The sequence below is a fragment of the Podarcis vaucheri genome (assembly GCF_965113315.1).
Source record: "Podarcis vaucheri genome assembly, chromosome: 3".
Lineage (NCBI taxonomy): Eukaryota > Metazoa > Chordata > Lepidosauria > Squamata > Lacertidae > Podarcis > Podarcis vaucheri.
Window position 1 is genome coordinate 118175574 of NC_138761.1, and position 19756 is coordinate 118195329.

At 40.0% G+C, this 19756-nt stretch overlaps 1 protein-coding gene across 3 annotated transcripts in view; it reads left to right on the plus strand.

Moving 5' to 3' along the window:
- Positions 1-19756, plus strand: part of RANBP17 (RAN binding protein 17) — a 180967-nt gene that overhangs the window by 1847 nt on the left and 159364 nt on the right. The window contains exons 2-9 of one of the 3 annotated variants that reach the window (XM_082216326.1): positions 3291-3440; positions 4617-4707; positions 6971-7143; positions 9977-10042; positions 11558-11662; positions 13313-13478; positions 16706-16779; positions 18177-18296. In XM_082216326.1, the coding sequence (XP_082072452.1) occupies positions 3291-3440; positions 4617-4707; positions 6971-7143; positions 9977-10042; positions 11558-11662; positions 13313-13478; positions 16706-16779; positions 18177-18296 (945 nt within the window). Of the gene's footprint in view, positions 1-3254; positions 3441-4616; positions 4708-6970; positions 7144-9976; positions 10043-11557; positions 11663-13312; positions 13479-16705; positions 16780-18176; positions 18297-19756 lie in introns of those variants that run through there. The other 2 variants (XM_082216328.1, XM_082216327.1) reach the window with 2 other exon arrangements.

Genomic DNA, 19756 nt, shown 5'->3' on the forward strand with positions numbered 1-19756 from the left:
AACTTTAAGTCATGTCTGGAATCTAGTCACCACACATTGGGATTATCTTCTTAAAGCATTAAAGCCAAGTTTGACATGTTTGACATCAGTTTTTAACCTTTAAATCACTAAAAAGTCTGGGTCTGGGATATTTTAGGGAATGTATTTTCCTGCATTATCTCACCCCTGAGAAGTGAGATAAGTGATTGTGAATTCCATTGTCAAGGGTGGCTTGATTGGCATCTACTGGTGGTGACTCCTTTTCTGTAGAAAAGGGAAGTTTGCCTGATCTCCATGCTTGACTCTTGGACAAAGCAAGAGGGAAGTGGGTGAATCCTCAGTGAAATAATAGCCCAATCCAGAGCCCTGACAGTTTTTGGGAAGTGTGTATGTGTTGGGTGGTGGTATGCCTGCCCTAGACTCCTCCCCTTGTTGGGGGAATGGGTAGGCTTTAGATCCTGTTGATATGAAGCTTCTCTCAATGTGTCACCATGAAGTGTAAGGTCTGAAATATCAGCTGCCCATAGAAGAGCAGTTAATGCTCAATCTGCTGGAGCTTTTAAACTCCGGTTGTATACTTCTGATATTATCTCCTGGCTGGCTTTAGTTATTTGATTGGTATTATTTTTATTGAATCTGTTGTTTGAATTTTGCGCCTATGCTACCTTGGAATGAAAGGTGCCTTACAAATACTTGTGATGATTTCTTTCTGTCCATTAGAGGTACATAACACTACTTGAAGTTTGTATTTGCATCATGACTGCACTCATGCAAACAATGAGGGGACATATTGGGGCCTCTAATTGGTGCACATCTGAGTTTGCGGAAGGTAGAGAAAAAGTTGGTGAAACACCCTTTTGGCTGGTGACCAAGAATACCCTATCCCAGTCCTTTCCTTTTGGGAACAGAAAAGAAAAATATTTGATATCTATTGGGTAAAAATTCAATTGTTTATTTCAGTTTTAGGACATATTTACATATTCAACAAAATTTACTCTCTTCTGGCTCAGACAAGGGTAGACAAGCTGTTGCCCTTCAGATGTTGTTGGCTTACAATGGCTATTATCTGTGATCATGAATGGGGTTTATGGGAACTGGAATCTAGTAACATCTAGAGGACCATATCTTTCTCATCCCTGCCCTAAGAACATAAAATGGATATGCCGGACCAGAACATGAGCCAGTCTAGCTAGCCAGGTACCCCTTACACCTTACAAGTAGGTAAGAAGATGAAGGTATCATTCCTTTCAGCATGGAGGTTCTGTTAACTATCATGGCCGATAGATGCTAATAGACATCCCAGAAGGAGACGTCTAACTCCCTGTGAAAACAATATGTTGTTAGGGTAGAGAAGGGGCAGTGTTAAGCACTTTGTATTTTTATGTACTTTGATAATCATCTAATAATTGTCCTTCATATGAAGTTGCTATTACTAGAGAGCCAGTGTGGTGTAGTGGTTAAGAGCGGTAGTCACGTAATCTGGGTAACCGGGTTCGCGTCTCCCCTCCTCCACATGCAGCTGCTGGGTGACCTTGGGCCAGTCACACTTCTGTGAAGTCTCTCAGCCCCACTCACCTCACAGAGTGTTTGTTGTGGGGGAGGAAGGGAAAGGAGAATGTTAGCTGCTTTGAGACTCCTGAAGGGGAGTGAAAGGCGGGATATCAAATCCAAACTCTTCTTCTTCTTCTTCTACTAGGGTAATGACTGTACCTTGACATGCACTCTGCTTCCAAAGGGCAATTATAGATATTCAGCGTAATCTTTCACTAAGAGCAACAAACATTTCACTTTGTTTGAAATCTGTTTAACCAGATTACAGTGGTACCTTGGTTTAAGAACAGCTTAGTTTATGAACAACTTGGATTAAGAAAGCTGCAAACCCGAAAGTAGGTGTTTTGGTTTGTGAACTTTGCCTTGGAATAAGAACATGTTTTGCTTCCTGTTGAGTGTGTTCCATTTGTAAATTGAGTCCCCTGCTGCTGTGGGAAAGCATGCCTTGGTTTAAGAACAGACTTCTGGAGTGGATTAAGTTCATAAACCAAGATACCACTGTACATCCACTTTGATAGTTTTGTCTTAATACTCCTGCATCCCCAGTAATACGTGAATACTCCTAAGTTTTATGGTGGTGAGATTCAAGCTTACTGTGTTTTAACTGTGTGGACACAGTATGTTTTCCTAACTGTTATTATATTTAACCTGTATACCTGAGAGAGGAGGGAATCTCAGTGTATTTGGGCAAAAGTTATTCATGCACTTTGATTCTTCCTTTGATTAGGAAGGATATCCCACACCTCACAAGTGGTGAGGTGGATACTAAATTTATATTCTTTCTTGGTAAGTGGGAAATAAATGGCAAAGACCAAAAGCAGCACTGAAAATATTGATTATTGCTGTTAACTTTGCCTGCTTTCTTGTTTGTTAAGTGCAAGAAAAAATATTGCTGATTTAGATGCTCAAGGAAATTTAATTGCTTGTGCATGATCTTCCATTTTGGATCTGACAAATGATCCCTGTTTCCTTTGCACATATGCTACTTCAGTGCTAGGATATTTTTCTTGGGTGATAAATGAACAAATTACTTTTGAGCTGTGAGTGGGAGGAATTGGATGAGCACCCCCTGTGTCCTTCCTCCCTACCCCTTGGCAATGGCTTAGGGATACTTCATTATTTAAACACACAGGGTTGCACTTGAAATGTATGTGCATTTAACCAATGTGATTTCAAGTTTAGGCACTTGGCAAGGTGGGAGGGTGGGCAGTAGGCTGGGAGGAAAACATAGGCAATTCTACTTGCAATTGCATTTGGAGGTGCAGTTAGAGTGTGTGTGGGACCTTAGGAGAGTATTACAGGCCATTTTCCAGTTTTAAAATGGTTTTTTTGACTACATGCAATTGTGGTTTTATGTGCTGTCTCTGGAACATAACCCAAACAAAAGATGTGAGTTGATTGTATCTGACTTTACCATATTTTCTCGAGTCTAATGCGCCATTGAATCTAACATGCACCTCAATTTTCAGAACCTTGAAACAAAAAAAAGTATTTGATGGTGAATGTAAATGTGCCATCGAATCTAATGCGTACCTTAATTTTCGCAACACAATTTGGCCAAAAAAGGTGAGCGTTAGATTCCAGTAAATATGGTAGTGATACTCAGGAAAGACCCATTGAGATGAATGGTATTAAGGTAGTTATGAATATGACTTGTATACAGCCCATTCTGACTTTCATATTCTATATCAATGTGCATGAATAAATAGTACTGTGAGGATATTAATGGAGGGCAATTCATGTCTGATTTTTACCCCCAGCAGAGTCTGGCAGAGCTAGAAGTTCTTTGTAAACAGCTCTACGAGGGGACAGACTTAGCACAGCGAATACAAGCAGAAAAGGTCCTACTGGAGCTTATTAATAGTCCTGAATGTCTTAGCCAATGCCAGCTTTTACTGGAACAAGGAACAGTAAGTGCTTCAAACTTTATTATCTAAATACACATTCATTAAATGCCCATCCTTTCTCTGCTTTTCATAAACAGTAGTGTGAGATTTGAGAGTAGTGATAATGAACTTTTGTAGATTAAAAGGAGATTCCCTCCAACCCCAAGGAAAATAAGTTGGCTGCAATGTAATCATTGGAGGTACTTTTTCTTCTGCTTGTTTTGCTTGTTTTGATTTTCAAATGACACCCCCCCCCCATTATGGATAAGGTTTGTACAAGCATTAATACATTAGAAGAACATAGCAAATATGTCATATTTATGCATAAGTTAGGAGTTAATCAGGCTTACAATTCCACATGATAATGGCTTGGTTTACACAAATGAAATATTAGCTCCCTTGGGTAAAATGGTGAAATCATTCTAGACTCTCCAAGTTTATCAGTATAAAGCTATGTATTCAGGTTGAACATCTCTTTCCTGCTTACGGACAGGGAAAGAGTCCCCTTAACTTATAGAGCTCAGAGGCAGAAGGGGCCACATTTATGCAGTATGCATTTATGCAGTATGAAGTCTGCAGTAGGGTCTAGAGAGTATGGACTAAATGTCCTTCAGCTACAGGCAACTTGGTCAGTGATGAGGGATGGTGGGAATTGTAGCCCAAATCATCTGGAGGGTACTGGGTTGTTGTTGGCAGCCATTTGTCTTGAGAGACAATGGAGTGCGCCTCCAGGGATGAAGTCAAATTGCTGTGTTAGCAGCACTGAAGTGACTTCCCTGGGGCGCAAGCCTGGGCAATGTGTATGGAAGTCCTGGGCTGCCCAGATAACAAACTCCTCTCTTGGCCTCGCTGATGTTGCTTTAGTTGTTCTGAGAGAGCCGTGATTTAAAAGGAGGGACTGTAGGGTCTATGAAGGTCTGACCCTGTGTATATTTTATAGGCATATCCTTGAAAATAATATATAGCTGTTAGATAAATATAATACTTGTCTTAATCCCATGTTGCTTACATAGTAAATCTCAGGACTGAGCTGTAAATTGTATCAAAATGCACACATCCAAGTAAGTAGAGCAAATTTGTGACAGCAAGGTTTTAGGAGATGTGTTTCTTGTTGCAAGATTATATTTTTGGATGCTATTTAAGGATTTTTTTAAATGAATAGTTATTACTACCACCTGAATTGTGTGCATTTTCCCGTAGACCTCTTATGCGCAACTGTTAGCAGCAACATGCCTCTCAAAACTTGTGTGCAAAACACCTCCTTTACCTGTTCAGCAAAGGATGGACATCAGTAAGTATTATTTATTCCTATCAGTATTGCAGTAGGGTATTTTTTTGTGTAATGATACAAATTTCAAATTGCCCTAGTAGTTAGTCAAAGAGTTTAAGATTGCCTGTCAGAATGATTTTAGGTGTTCTTCATTTATAGCTGCTATATACTTTATCATTCTTTGAAAAACTGTTGATGTTTCTATAAAAAAATTGTCCTTTATTTTTTATGGGACAAAATGTGTAAACATGTGGGTGTGTTTGTATTGCATGAATTAAAAAGCCTAAGAATTTGATCAGGAGCCTAGGTACATGTATGTCCTTGTTGTAAATGCATTTATTTTAAACTGTCCCATTGCTTTCAGTAGTACTGAACTCAAATACTTTTAGGTCTACTCCCTTAACTAGGTTTGATCTGTCAAACAAATGCAGCAGCAGGCATCTTCCTCACCTGCTTTATAATAAAAAAAATAAAATAAATGTTAATAGATGTGCTAACAAAAATTGACTTCAGTTGCTCCACATAAGATATATTTTGTATTTGGGTGTGGGTATAAGAGTACAAAATTCACAAATATCTGTGACTCTCATAATTAATGTGGTACATGTGTGCTTGGGTATCAGTCCCTTAGTATAAAAGTCTTGTAAGACATGACCTTCAGTATTTATTGAAATGACCTAAAATATGGAGTTAGTTTATCGGTTAATAACAAAGGAAAAGTATGTTTTATCTGGGGTATTTTGGAGAAGTCAGCTAGATACTGAATTGTGCAGCAGCTCCATCAAAACCAGCCCATTGTGTGATTGACGCTCTTGTTTAAGTCTAAGCTTAAGTCTCCTACTTGTTTAAGGAACCTATGTATGTGGGATTAGCATCAAATATTTGCTTAGCTCTTTAGGCTTCAGTAATAAAGAGTTTTGCTAATAGTACTTGCCTATAGTTCTAGTCCAGGGACTTAACATTTAAGGGAGACAAACCATATTTGGATATTTATTCTGAGCCATGCTGTCATGAGCATGTTGCCTACTTGTATCAATGATGGTAAAGGTAAAGGGACCCCTGACCATTAGGTCCAGTCGTGGCCGACTCTGAGGTTGTGGCGCTCATCTCGCTTTATTGGCCGAGGGAGTTGGCGTACAGCTTCCGGGTCATGTGGCCAGCATGACTAAGCTGCTTCTGGCGAACCAGAGCAGCACACGGAAACGCTGTTTACCTTCCCTTCTACTTGCACTTTGACGTGCTTTTGAACTGCTAGGTTGGCAGGAGCAGGGACTGAGCAATGAGAGCTCACCCCATTGCGGGGATTCGAACCACCAACCTTCTGATCGGCAAGTCCTAGGCTCTGTGGTTTAACTCACAGCACCACCCGTGTCCCGGGATCAATGATGGTAGAGAGCTGATTAAAATAAACAGAACATCTGGAGTTGATATGGTTGCTCGGCTAATTTCTTGTTTAATACAGAGACTTTTCAGACTCTCATCTTCACAGATTCTGAAATAATATCTCCAAGTAAACCTGGCACCAAGCTGTTTAGGGCTCATTGATAGGCAAGAGGCTTTAGAATAAATGGGGAAAAGTGAATACTTGTAAAGGGGGAAGAAAAGATTTATTTATAGAATGTTGTAATGAAGTAAGCCTTCTAAGAAATTAAAAAGCAAAATAGCACCCTGACATAGCATAATCAAACCAAACTAACCAAAATAATAGGGCACATGGTGATTGATTCCAGTTGGCAACTGGAAGCTCACAAGGTATAGCATACACAAGTTTCCTGCAGGGTCTTGTCTGCCAGGAAACACCAAACAGTTGTGGAATCTTTAGAGAACTAAAAGTGAGTCTGGTAAGCTGTTTCCATAACCTTGGTAGTTTTGTTGAGTTATAGCAGAAGTAGCCAGTGTGCTTGTTCTGAAACACCCATTGGCCATTGGGGTGATGGAATCTGTAATCCCCACAGAGACAATCAGGCACTGTTTTGGCTATCCCTGAGCTTTGGTTTTGGCATGGAAGCACTATGCTTATGAACAGCACTGGACATTTTTCTTGTACATTCAGCTGACATGTTCGGCCTTCTCAAAAATACTATTTCTTGAGTAATTGTGCTTTAATAATAGCACTAGAATACCTGCACTTGCCTTTGAAGCATTTAATTAGGAATATTACTATACAGTTTTCAAGATCTGGTCTTCTGGAGACTCAATCTGTGTATTTCACAGTAACAAGATAACTTAGAACAACTTGATGTATTGAACATAAAATAATTTTGATTTAATTTTTGGTATTTTGGTACAGGAAACTACATATTAAACTATGTTGCATCTCGACCAAAACTGGCCCTTTTTGTGATCCAAGCTCTTGTTCAAGTAATTGCTAAGATCACAAAGTTGGGTTGGTTTGATGTTCAGAAAGACCAGCTCATCTTTAGAGACATTATTGCTGATGTTAAAAAGTTTTTGCAGGTAAGAGAAAGTGAACATGACTGCTTGTTAAAAACATTTCTGTATTAAATATAGTAGTCACATATTTTAAATGCCATATGATCCTAAGGAGGAGACACAGAATGGAGAAAGTAGTTCAGTCAGCTGCAAATTGTACGATTAAGAACTGCCTGAAATATAAAAGAAGAGCCGACTTAAGGCGGAGACTATTTATGACTTTGTCGTGAGAACTGTGCTGTAGAAAATGATGCAACTGGATGAAAAATGGATGTAAAAATGTAGCATTGAAATAGACCTCTTGCTAGTGTCATGTTGCATTGGCACTAAGGAGATGTATGGGGCTGCCGGGGAGGTGATGCTAAAAACAGTTGGTTGCATCTCCTTTCAATAATTTCTGCTCTGTACTGGTACTTGTGGAGGAAAGTACCAGTACAGAGCAGAAATTATTGAAAGGAGATGCAACCAACTGTCGGTCCAGCAGTGCCAGGAGTTGCTGCTGAGTGGAGCTAGCTTCTAGTGCTGAATAAAAACAATGATGTGTCATTTGCACCAAAGTTTCCTTTGCCTGTTAATAGTAGGGGCAGCATATGTAGAGACTCTGGTGAATGAGAAGGCTTTTGTATATACAGGAAATCCACATGCATATGAAGCCCCAACCAGATTTGGGAAGCTATGCTAACCCAAGTAGATAAGAGGGGATCCATTTATTTTATATTAAATATTCTGTTTTGTGTTGTTCGACTCCAGCTCCCATCATTCCTGACTTTTGGCCATGCTGGCTGGTGCTGATGGGAGTTGGAGTCCAACAACATCTGGAGGGCCACCCCTGCTATAAACTCAAACCTTCAAGAAATAACAAGAGTTAATGTAATGCCCAAGTCCTGGAAATGCCTATTTAAGGTTTTCCCTACTTATAGGTGGTGCTTACCTTGAGAACTAATTGATAATTTATACCCAGGACTGTGTGTTGATTCTCTTCTTGTGATTCTTATGGCCAAGATTGTTGCTGTCGTGCTCCTGTCTTCTCACCTGTTCAGTTCAAAATTAAAATAGAAAAGGCACTTCATTTGTTTCAAATTATGTAAGGCAAGGGGAGTTAATCGAGGAAGGCAGTTTCCAAGGGGGTTATTTTTCTGTGTGGGGAAGTGAGTTCCCTTAACTTGGAATGAGAAATGTATTTTTATCATCAAAGCTTAGATTAGGTAGTTTTTGCTACCTAGCCTAGGTGGAAGTAGAGTTGTCATGGAATTTTTACAAATTAATTTGAAAGTAAATAGTAGCTGCAAACTGAATATTCAAACCAAAGTGGTGGGTTGAGTGTTTTTCCCTCCTGGTAAATCTTTGATGCTTGCCAACCACAACTCCTTTTGTCAGATAAAATCTCTGGCACTGAGTGGGAGTGGTGAAGGAGATAAGGAATTATTTAGCAAAGCGAACTTATGATTGTGAGACTTAGATTTATTGGTGCTCAGAAAGTGTTTGATATACTTTTATCTGAGTAATCCTTCCCAGAATATGGTATGAGGGAGTAGTATTATCCGGATATGGGAAAAGGACTGCCTGTAAGAGTTGTTTGTGTTAGGCTACCCAATATGTTAATGGCTAAATGAGATTTAAACTGATCCTGGTTTCACAAATGTGAAACCATCTGCTGTTAAATGTCATTATATTCTGTTTCTATTTTTGCATGAGGGGGGAAAGCTGATAATATGTTACAGTTAATGCACTTTAAAATCATTAGGAAAGTGTGATAAAAATGGCCTTGTGTTCATTAACAACAAATATGGGAAGAATACTGCGGCTGTTTTGCAGTTATTTTTATTAATGTAATTTGATTTTACATTTATTATTAAAATGTTTGAAGTGTGAATCTGCTGTAGTTAATTCATTAATAATAGAGATTCAAACTCAAAACTTTGCTTCTTGGGAGACTTCCTTCACTGAATTATTTTCCTTTGGGAGACAAAATGAAACCATATTTCTAATTCCCGGCTGAACTTACCATTTAAAATAGAGATGTTGATCAGCAATAAATATTAAGTCTTGGGCACAAGTGTTTGGATTGTCATTAAATAGGGGAAAACGGGGAGGAGGAGTCCAGTTTAAATTTGTAAATATATCTGTCTTGCCTAGTATAGCAGTAAGTTTGCCAGCGATTCCTGGAGTTTGGCTGTGTAGGGCTGTGGAATGGTTTGTTCTGATTGCCTAAGACATTGAGGAGCCAAGGCCAATTTGAGAGGATGGCACTTAACTGGGTTAGCAAGACTAATAGTCTGAACTAATATAAGGCAACCTCATGTGCTTCTGATAGTAGAAAAACTCCCTCCTCCCTGATATAGGCATTCAGGTGTTAGTACTTGTGGGTACTGAATTCTGAAGGGGCCGCGAGAATGTATGGGGAAAGCCCTACCTCTTTGATGACGTTTGTGCTGGCCATCATATTTGTTATGATAATATGGAGATACTATGGATAAAAATGGCCAGATTCGTCTAAACTCAGTGTTTCCCAAACTTGGGTCTCCAGCTGTTTTCAGACTATAATTCCCACCATCACTGATGCTTGCTTGCTAGGGATGATGGGAGTTGTAGTCCAGAAGCAGCTGGAGAGCCAGGTTTGGGAAACTTTGCTCTAGCAGAAGCTAGTGTAAGGGCTCTTGCTAGCTCAGTGGTCTTCCTCTTCTCCTCCCCACCCTGTACCCTGTTGCTTCCCCCAAATCTTCTCTGCAGGGTTGGGAGAAATGCTTCAGCTGACAGAATGATCAGAAAAGCACGGTGCTGAATACCTACCTGAGATTAAAAGCCACCTAAAACATTCATTTTGGAACATTAACACTTTTTTCCCTATATGCTGTAGGGGACTGTGGACCACTGCATAATAGGAGTAATGATTCTTTCAGAACTGACTCAGGAAATGAATTTTGTAAGTGCACTTCTTTCCTCTCGAAATTCTTTTACGCTGTCAAGAGAATGGTCAGAGTGTCTTATGGGGCTGAAAATTGGGAAGCTGCTGTACATTGTAAAAAGTAAAGAAATTGCCTAAGAAAGGTTTTTAACGGAATGAAGCAGAGAAATGGGTTGCAGGGAATGTGGCCCATCCAACAGTTGCTAGAATCAGTTATAATACTCTGAAAAAGGACAAAGAAACCACATGCCGCCCCCCAGCCCCATCAAGTAATCACACTTTTCCTCAACCGTGCAACATAGAAGTGCAGGCAAATGCACCCTGCATATAGGAAATAGGTTAAGAGAGGAAAGATGCAGAAATGTTCTCTCACTTGTCCTGCAGCTTATGCTATCCACATCCCACTAAGGGCTGCAAAGACTATTAGTTTTTATCATTTTGTAGGAAACCAAAGAGAAGATTGAAGGGAAGGAGAGCAGGGTTCTTGCTTCTCTTTATTTGCATTAGCTTGTCTTTGCTTCGAAGTATAAGCCAAGGTGACACTTTAAAGTGGCATTTTCTTCTCCCGTGGATATTTTAACCCTTGAACCTTGCATGTGGTGTTTAGCATGGCCAATTTTAGGTTTGATGATAGTCATCAGAAATAGTTGTGCTACACAAATTGATCTGGTAGATGTACATTATAAACAGATATGTATCATCTGTTGCTGATTGTAATTTTTGCTATAGAGAAACCTAGTAGATAGATGTTTCTCATGTGTGTGATGATCTCTCCACTAAAATGGTGAGGGAGTTATGCTTAGCAATGTGAATTTTTTTAGCAGTTCAACTTGCACAATATGGATTGGTGTGATGTGATTATAGAGATTTAGGAATTTAGTAAGTGATTTAAGTCTTGTGAATGCATCCTAAGAATTTTTAGGAGTTCTGCTTAATCCTTATCCTATGTGGAATTATTGTCCTTTATATTTTGTTCCATCTATTCTGGTTTCATATCAATATGATCTTTTGCAAGTTCAATTGAATCAGTGGGACTTGACCCGAACATATAGATTTGCATTGAGGTGTCACTGCTGGCTTTGCAAAGTAGCTTGGCTGCACCTATGAAAGAACTGTCAACCATAATGACTGAATATGCTAAACTAAGTGTCCTGGTATTAGATATGTATAGTTATGGTACAGATTCTGTATGTCTGGAGGACCATTTTTCTGAATGACTTGCTCCACTTGAACTCTGTTCCTGTTCATTTTAGAGCACGCACCCCACAGTAATTTCAGACCCACTTGTATTTTGCATGGATACTGAGTTCCAGACAGAAGTCACATTTATGTATCTGTTTCAAATTAGGCTTAACACAAATAGAGGGAAACAAAACTAAGAACATGTGGGTAAGGAGGATCATATGAATTAAATAATAGGATGTAGACCTGTTGCGTAATAATTTTCTTGTAGCTCACATACAAGTAATATGTTTTACCAAGTCAAAATGAAGACACACTGATTCTGAAGTGTTTTTTAATTTTTATTTTAAGGTTGATTATTCTAGACCTTCATCAAAGCATCGTAAAATAGCTACCTCATTTCGTGATACTACTTTAAAAGACATTTTGATGCTGGCATGCTCGCTGTTGAAAGAGGTAGGCCTAAACACAAGCTGTATTATAAAGATAAATCTTTTGCCCACCATAGGGCTCAAACTCACTACCCTGAGATTAAGAGTCTCATGCTCGACCGACTGAGCCATCCCAGCTTTACCCGAGTGGCTAATAATTGCATTTGTTTTTGAGCAAAATTAGTATGCCACCAGGACATTGTTTGCTGTTGAACAACAACAGAATAGAATATAGTAGACTAGAGATGAATTCACGATTGGAATCAGATGCAGAATATACATGATAAGTCTATGATAAGTCTAAATGGCTTATGAATTCAGCATGAAACAGAACTCTTGCCAGTAAAGCTCACATATGCTGGGTTTTTAACAAATAATACTCTTTGCTGCAGTGTAATTGAGCAAACATTTGTCGTGAAAAGTTAAACTAGCCACTGAACGTGGTGTACTTTAAACACATGAATAGGCTTATTTCAGTGCAGATCCGTGAGAAGCCTTGGTGATGGATGGATGGGTGCAGAACAGAGGGACAGCGGATCATTTATTTCTCTCCCTGCTTGCCCCCATCAGGTCCATCTCTATGTTGTCTCCACTTAAATTTCTGAAGCATGATGGTGGCTTATATTGCTACTTTATTTTTTGAATAAACCAAGAGAAGCGATTTTTGCTTCTTCTTCTTCTTATTAATTGAATTTATATACTGCACTATACTAGGGGGGTCTCAGAATGGTTATCGTTGGATTGGTTACCATTGGATGTCAAGGCAAACCACAGGGTACAATTCAGCGCTATGCTACTACAGTTGTTCCACTAGTGCAAAAATTTCAGCTTGCCACACAGAATGATCTCCCCTCTCTTCACCCCACACACTGTTCTGGGAAATCTCCAGATCCCTCAGAGCCCATTGGGAGAGGCAGGAGGGGAAGTCACATTGCAATAGCAGAACTGAGTCCACTGGCTTCCACGAGTGTGCCTATTTAGTTAAATCCAGCCCATAGTTCATATTTTACCATGAATGTTCAGATAGCTCCCATGTAGCGTTTCCCACAGTGAGAGCAGCAAACCAGGATCCTTGGCTTGCAATGATAAATTATGCTGGCGATCATAGTTCATTTTTTGCTTTGCACAGTGCATACTTAAACTGCAGCATTCCTTTCCATAAGATGACCACCATCTTTAGTTATTTTAAAAGCAGATTAGACAACTTTATGGAGGATAAGGATATACATGGTAACTAGCCATGATTGCTATGTTCTGTTCTGTGCCTCTGAATAGCAGTTGCTAGGGAGCACAAATTTATTAATTTTTTTTTATTAAACTTGCATACCGCCCTTCATTCATAGATCCCAAGGAGGTTCACAAATGGGGAGAGCGTTGCTACATTCATATCCCACTTGTGGGCTTTCTGTAGGCTTTTGGATACTGGACAGGATAGACCTTTGATCTGATCCAGCAAGGCTCTTCTCATCTTTATGGTGTGACCTGATGGTGATTTGTATGAGCCCCAAAAAACCCCCACAGCCCATTGTTTGGACATATTGCTAGGAGAGGGATCATGATTTGTTGCTCTCAATAGGTGAGGAAGGAAGAAGCTTCTGTCTGCGAGGTCGACTATGATGTGCGAACGTGGCCAGTTACTGACACACTTTTTTCTCCTTTTTTGGTCTGGATTTAGATGTTGGCAAAACCATTAAATCTTCAGGATCAGCAACAACAAAATCTAGCAATGCATCTTTTGAAACTTGTCCTCAATTGTCTTAACTATGACTTCATTGGCAGTTCAGCAGATGAATCTGCAGATGATCTGTGCACTGTACAGATCCCAACAAACTGGAGATCAAGTAAGAATTAATTAATGGTGATAACCTAACCTTTTAGGTGGTGCCCATGACTATACACAATTGAAGTTGAATATCTGTTTTGCATCTAAAGGCATTCTATCTTATGGAGGTATTTTTGATCATGATATTAGTTGCAAAAAAATAATTCTATGGGTTGGGAGAGGAACTGTCATGACAAAACTTCCCATATTTCGCAGCTCACAACCATTTGCAGTCCCACACCTTAATTCCCTGAACTTGGACAGTAGTCCTGGGTAGAATTGAACTCTTTGCATGTGAAGTGTGAGCCATGCAGTCAATATGTAATGTAAGGGGCCATGGTTTATATTTGTCATACGTGATGCTTCAGGGTGGTTGGTATCCAATGAAATAATTTTGTACTAATTTTGTTTCTTTTCCCCTGCTAGCCTCTGAAGTGTTAGTATTAATAATACAGGGGCACAATGATGTACAGTGGTACCTCGGGTTACATACACTTCAGGTTACAGACTCTGCTAAGTCAGAAATATTACCTCAGGTTAAGAACTTTGCTTCAGGATGAGAACAGAAATTGTGCTCTGGCAGCGCGGCGGCAGCAGGAGGCCCCATTAGCGAAAGTGGTGCTTCAGGTTAAGAACAGTTTCAGGTTAAGAACAGACCTCCAGAACGAATTAAGTTCTTAACCTGAGGTACCACTGTACTATGGAGTTCCATGATACTAGAACTATAATATACCCTAAAAACAGGGATCACCAACCATTTTTGGTCAGTGGGCACATTTGGAATTTTGAGGAAGTGCCAAGGGGCAAACAGTCACAAAAATCCCCTCATTCTTTTTTCCTTCACCTTTTCTTATTCTTTCCCTCCTGAATATTCCCCTTAATACCCTTCCTTCCCATTGCCCATCTAGCTGTTCTTCTATAATTGCTGTTTTGCAAATATTCTCTTGAAAAAGTGCAGGTGAATCCATGCCCAACTAACAGTGATATTGCTCCCAGATAGGGAAGGCCCTATCTAAATAGAATGTTTCATTGAACCCATCCTTAGTGGTGAAAACTGCTTTAAGTTAATAATTCTTTAGCGGAAGAGAAGTTAATGAAAGTTAAAATGGGCAACGTGTATACAGCAGCAACAGTCTGCAGAGTGCAATCTTTATTTTCTCTCTAGTACATCCATTTTGCCTACTCTGGAAGCTTTTAAATAGCGTACATTGTTGCTGCAGTGGTTGCTTCATTGGTCCATTAGAAAGCTTCGGTTGGATAATGTACTTAAGAAGTATGTGCAAACTATACTCTGTGGGTCTCCCTACCTTCCAGCTGCTGTGCTTTGTGCTGAACAGCTTTTTAAACATGTCAGCCTTTCGCTTTGGAGGGGCAGTAGTAAAGACTGAGATGACTGTTCACATTTTGTGTATATATTGCTAAAGTTTGTTCCTGGAATGTTTTCCCTTCTCTACTGTTTGAAAAGAGATTTTAGTTTAAAAGGAACTTTTCAAAGCAAAGTTCTTTATACCTGTAATATTTGTGTATTTTGTGGGACATTTTAAAAAACCAGTAAGCTTGCATAATGTTAAAATGGCAAACGGTACTGTTTCATTGTGTTAATAGAAAGCTATTTGGGTCATGAAACAAAAACTGTTGGTTTTCAGGGATACGCTAAAACCTGACATAGGCTGCGAACAAGAACTTTATGTATATTCGCTCTTTCCTAAACGTAACTCTGACAACCAATGAAACGGGGAACAGGGCTATGGTTTGGTTTACAGTGGTACCTTCGTTCTCGAACTTAATCCATTTCGGGAGTGCATTCGACTCCCGAAACCTTTCGAAAACCAAGGCGAGGCTTCCGATTGACTGCAGGAGCTTCCTGCACTCAAGCGGAAGCCGTGTCAGATGTTCGGCTTGCGAAAAACATTCGCAAACTGGAACACTTACAGTGGTGCCCCGCAAGACGAATGCCTCGCAAGACAAAAAACTCGCTAGACGAAAGGTTTTTTCATTCGCGATTTGCCTCGCAAGACGAATTCCCCTATGTGCTTGCTTCGCAAGACGAAAACGTCTTGCGACTTTGTTAAGCCGTTTAAACCGTGCTTCGCAAGAAGAAAAATTCGTTAGACGGCAAAAATTGCGGAACGAATTAATTTCGTCTTGCGGGGCACCACTGTACTTCCGGGTTTGCAGTGTTTGGGAGCCAAGCCGTATTGTCCTGCTTCTCCTGTGCTTGACAGTCACAAGGAGAGGTTGAGTCGGAGAGGTTGAGTCAAAAGAAGGAATACTGAAATAGCAAGAGTAGAATTTAGTGCTGATCTTAAGCAGTGGCAGGTTCACACCTTTTTTTTATTCCCCTTTCCTCTGTGGTGGTTTTGTGTGTGGTTTTTTTTTGGGGGGGGGACACAAAGGAGAGTATGCAAACAGGTGAAAGTGTGTTGCAGTACAACTTCCTACACAATGTTTCTTGCCCCAGCTTTAATTGGCTTTGTGACATTCTCATGCCGCTGTATTTTGATTGGCTCCATGGCATTGTGATGTAAACATGACCACACATGGTCCCCAGTTGGCTGGGATCTCAGTTCAGCAGCAAGGTGAGGCAGTTAAAGGGGACAGAACATGGATTGGAGCATCACTTGACAGTGGTTAACATTATCAGTGAACAAGTATAAAATATTGGGAGGGAGCTTGGAAAAACATCACCACCCTACCCCAGACACCCATTTTATGTAAAAATGTGTACTGGTGGATATTTGACATAGCACTAGTATAATTTGGATTGTACTCTTGAAGTAGAGAGCATTTAGAAAAAACAACAACTGGGTTGTGCAGTTACAGTAAGTCCGCATCTTACACGGGGGTTACATTCCAGGGATCACGCCAAAACCCCAAACCACGTGTAGTCAAAACCCATTGGGTTCAATAGTGGGTGGGATTGTCAGCGTCATTTTCCCTGTAATCCTGCCTCCTTTCTGCCCTCTTTTTTATTTTTATTTTGTGACATAAAGCTGAATGTGCACAAGTTAAATGCACATAAATTGTGGGCTGACCTTAGCAGATTTCATTTTCTGCAGGAGTCCCAACAGTTTGGGCTATGATTTATATGGCCTGCTTTTTTCTTTTTCTTTTTGCCAGTGTAGACCAAATGCTAAACGGTTATATTTCTTACCATTTTAAAAAAGAGGAGTGGAACTTGTGAAAGTTATTTTCTTTGTAACGCAGGGATTTGACCATTTCATAATTTTACCTTTCCCTTCTCAGTCTTCCTGGAGCCAGAAACCTTGGATCTCTTTTTTGATCTGTATCATTCCCTCCCATCAATGCTGTCTCAGTTAGTAAGTATGTTTTTCCAATAGTAAAAGAAAGTGATTTCTGAGAAGCTGTTTGGACATTAGTACATGCTTAATGAATATGTCATACCATAATTGCCCCTTGTATCGCCTTAGATTTCACTCCTGTTTATATGCTCCAAAAGGGTCTCTGCGGTACAGTTCAGAGGAGGGGGAGCACACACAATTGCAATTGGAAGCAATAGGACTTTTTCAGTCAGCAGCAAATCAACTGTATATTTATAAATGTAGCTACAACTGCAGCCTCTCCCACAGTCCACAGCAAATGTTCAGCCCACCATCAATTATGTATTTGCCCACAGACAGTAAAAACGTGCGGAAAGTACATGCCTAGCTTAAATGTGTGGGTTTATTTTGGCCTTGCATTTCCCGGTGCAATTCCATTGGCCTCTGTCCTTAGATGTTGCAGTAGCACTCTTTGTTTATTTATTAAATTTGTGTACTGCCCTTCATCTGAAGATCTTGGGGCGGCTCACTCTTCTGCATGTGCTTTGCAGAAACTATTATTCAGAGCCCTATCGTCTCTGATGCTGGAGTTATTAAATAGCCATCATGACTTTTAGCCACAATTTGGTCTAACCCCCTTTTAAAGCTGATGTTGTGGCTGTTGTTGCATCCTGTGGAAGTGAGTAGGTTGACTGTGCCCTGTGTCTGCACTGAAGTTTCTGTCAGCTTCTTTCAGTGACCCCAGATTCTAGTAGTCTGTGAGAGAAGAAAAATCTCTCCCTCCAAATAATGCACAGTTTTAGATGTCTCTCTATAAATATCCTCAAATATTAACTTCTGTCATACAGGAGTTGCTCCAGAGATAATCCCCAAATTGTGGAATGGTGGGTAGAATTCTAACAAAATGGGCCACTCTTCCATGCTTCCCCTACCATGCCCCTTTTTTCATTGAGTTTTGGCCTTGTATTGCCAGAGTTGCTATGACTCTCTTACATTGTCACAATGCAGCATAAGTGACTGGGCTCTTCTGGTTAGCTGTGCAATCACAGCACATGCCCTTGCAAGCACTGTATCTATCACCATGTTGCCTGGCTAGTGTTCTGTTAGGATATGATCATACCAGAAGCCAGTAACTACCTGAATTGTGTCCGTTGTAGAGATGGTGGACATACAGATACGTGTATTTGAATCAGTTTATTTAGCATTGTTTTTAATGGCGCATGAACACTGATGACAGCTTTCTGTGTTTTAAATATAGACTGTGTTTGACTACTGTAGCTGTTGGCCCAACATGATTGTATAGACTTTTCTAAGCTAGAAGAAATTTGACTGGTATAGCAGTAAGGTGTTGGATTCTTCTGGTATCCGTTAGTCCAAAAAGGAATGGTTGTATCTTGTTAATGAATAAAATCATTAAATCCTTGTTTTCTTTCTAGGCACTTTCTTGTTTAGTTCAGTTTGCTTCTACAAGGAGATCCTTATTTAGCAACCCAGAACGTGCCAAATACCTTGGTAACCTGATCAAAGGAGTAAAAAGAATACTTGAAAATCCTCAGGTATACATTCGTCAGTTTTCTCCTCAGTTCTGAGTATATGATGTCCACTTTTAAAAATATGTCTTGCTGCTAATTTAAATTGTGGATGAAGTGGTTATCTTCCTGTTTGTTTGGGCTAATAAGCTGGGAAAGGAAGGGGGAAATAGGGGGCATCATGTGTGGCACATATCCTCTACCTTCTGGGTTAAAAAGGAGTAATAGGAAATGGTTCTGTGCTTGATGCACAGTGACAAATGTTATAGAGTTTCCTGTATGGCAACTTCATACAAACCATTGGTGAGGGAAACATGCAAGTTACTCAGCAAATAGCTCCTGTGGTGTCGCTAGCTTTTGGGGAAGACATGAGGGTTGGGATAAGTATGGTGGCCCATCAGCTCCAAGCGTTGTCTACATGATTCATTATTTCACCAGACTTAGGTTTGTGCCTGCGCTGTCTTTTCTAGAAGAAAAAGGCACCTTTAAAAATATTTCCCAGCAGTGTTATATTGCTGTTTTGTTTAGTTTCAGCAACTGTGTTTGAAAATACACTGTTGTTTATTTGAAAAACACAGCTGCTTATAACTATGTGGAATATTCATTTATTTCATTTATTAAATTCTTATACTGCCCTTCATCTGCGTACCACATGGAAGCTTACAATATAAAAACTCAAATACAGTGGTGCCCCGCAAGATGAATGCCTCACAAGACGGAAAACTCGCTAGACGAAAGAGTTTTCCGTTTTGGAGGTGCTTCGCAAAACGAATTTCCTATGGGCTTGCTTCGCAAGACGACAATGTCTTGCGAGTTCCTGCTGGTTTTTTTTCCTCCCTCCCTTTTTCTAAGCCGCTTATCAGCTGATCTGATCAGCAGATAAGCCGCTAAAAGCCACTAATAGCGCTAATCCACTAATCAGTCAATGGGCTTGCTTCACAAGACGAAAAAACCGCTAGACGAAGAGAATCACAGAACAGATTCTTTTCGTCTTGCGAGGCACCACTGTACGCAGAACATGGTAACAAACAGAAACAATACCCCCTTTCCCTTATAGTCTCTTTTAACTGTTTGTCGATGTTTCTATCTTTCTAAGTATGTATGATATAATCACCTTTTAATTACTAGTTTTTATTCCTTACCTGTTTTAAGTCTTATGTGTTCAGTTTATCTATATGTTTTATCTTATGCTAGTCTGTGACCGGAATAAAGTTTGAGACTGATACTGTAATGAAGGTGCCAGGTGAGGCTCACTGGGGAGATATTTCCACAAGTGGAGAGCCACTGCAGAAAAGGCCCATTCTCGTGTTGCCACCGTCTGGTTCTCTCATGGAGGGGAGCACACAAAGAAGAGTGTCAGATGGTGATAACCTAGTAGGGTAAATGAAAGCATAGGAGCAACAGGCAAGGGTGCTCTTTAGCCACATCTCAGTCAAGCAAAAAAGTGTGAATCTGCAAATACCATGTCTGACCTCCACATGATGAGA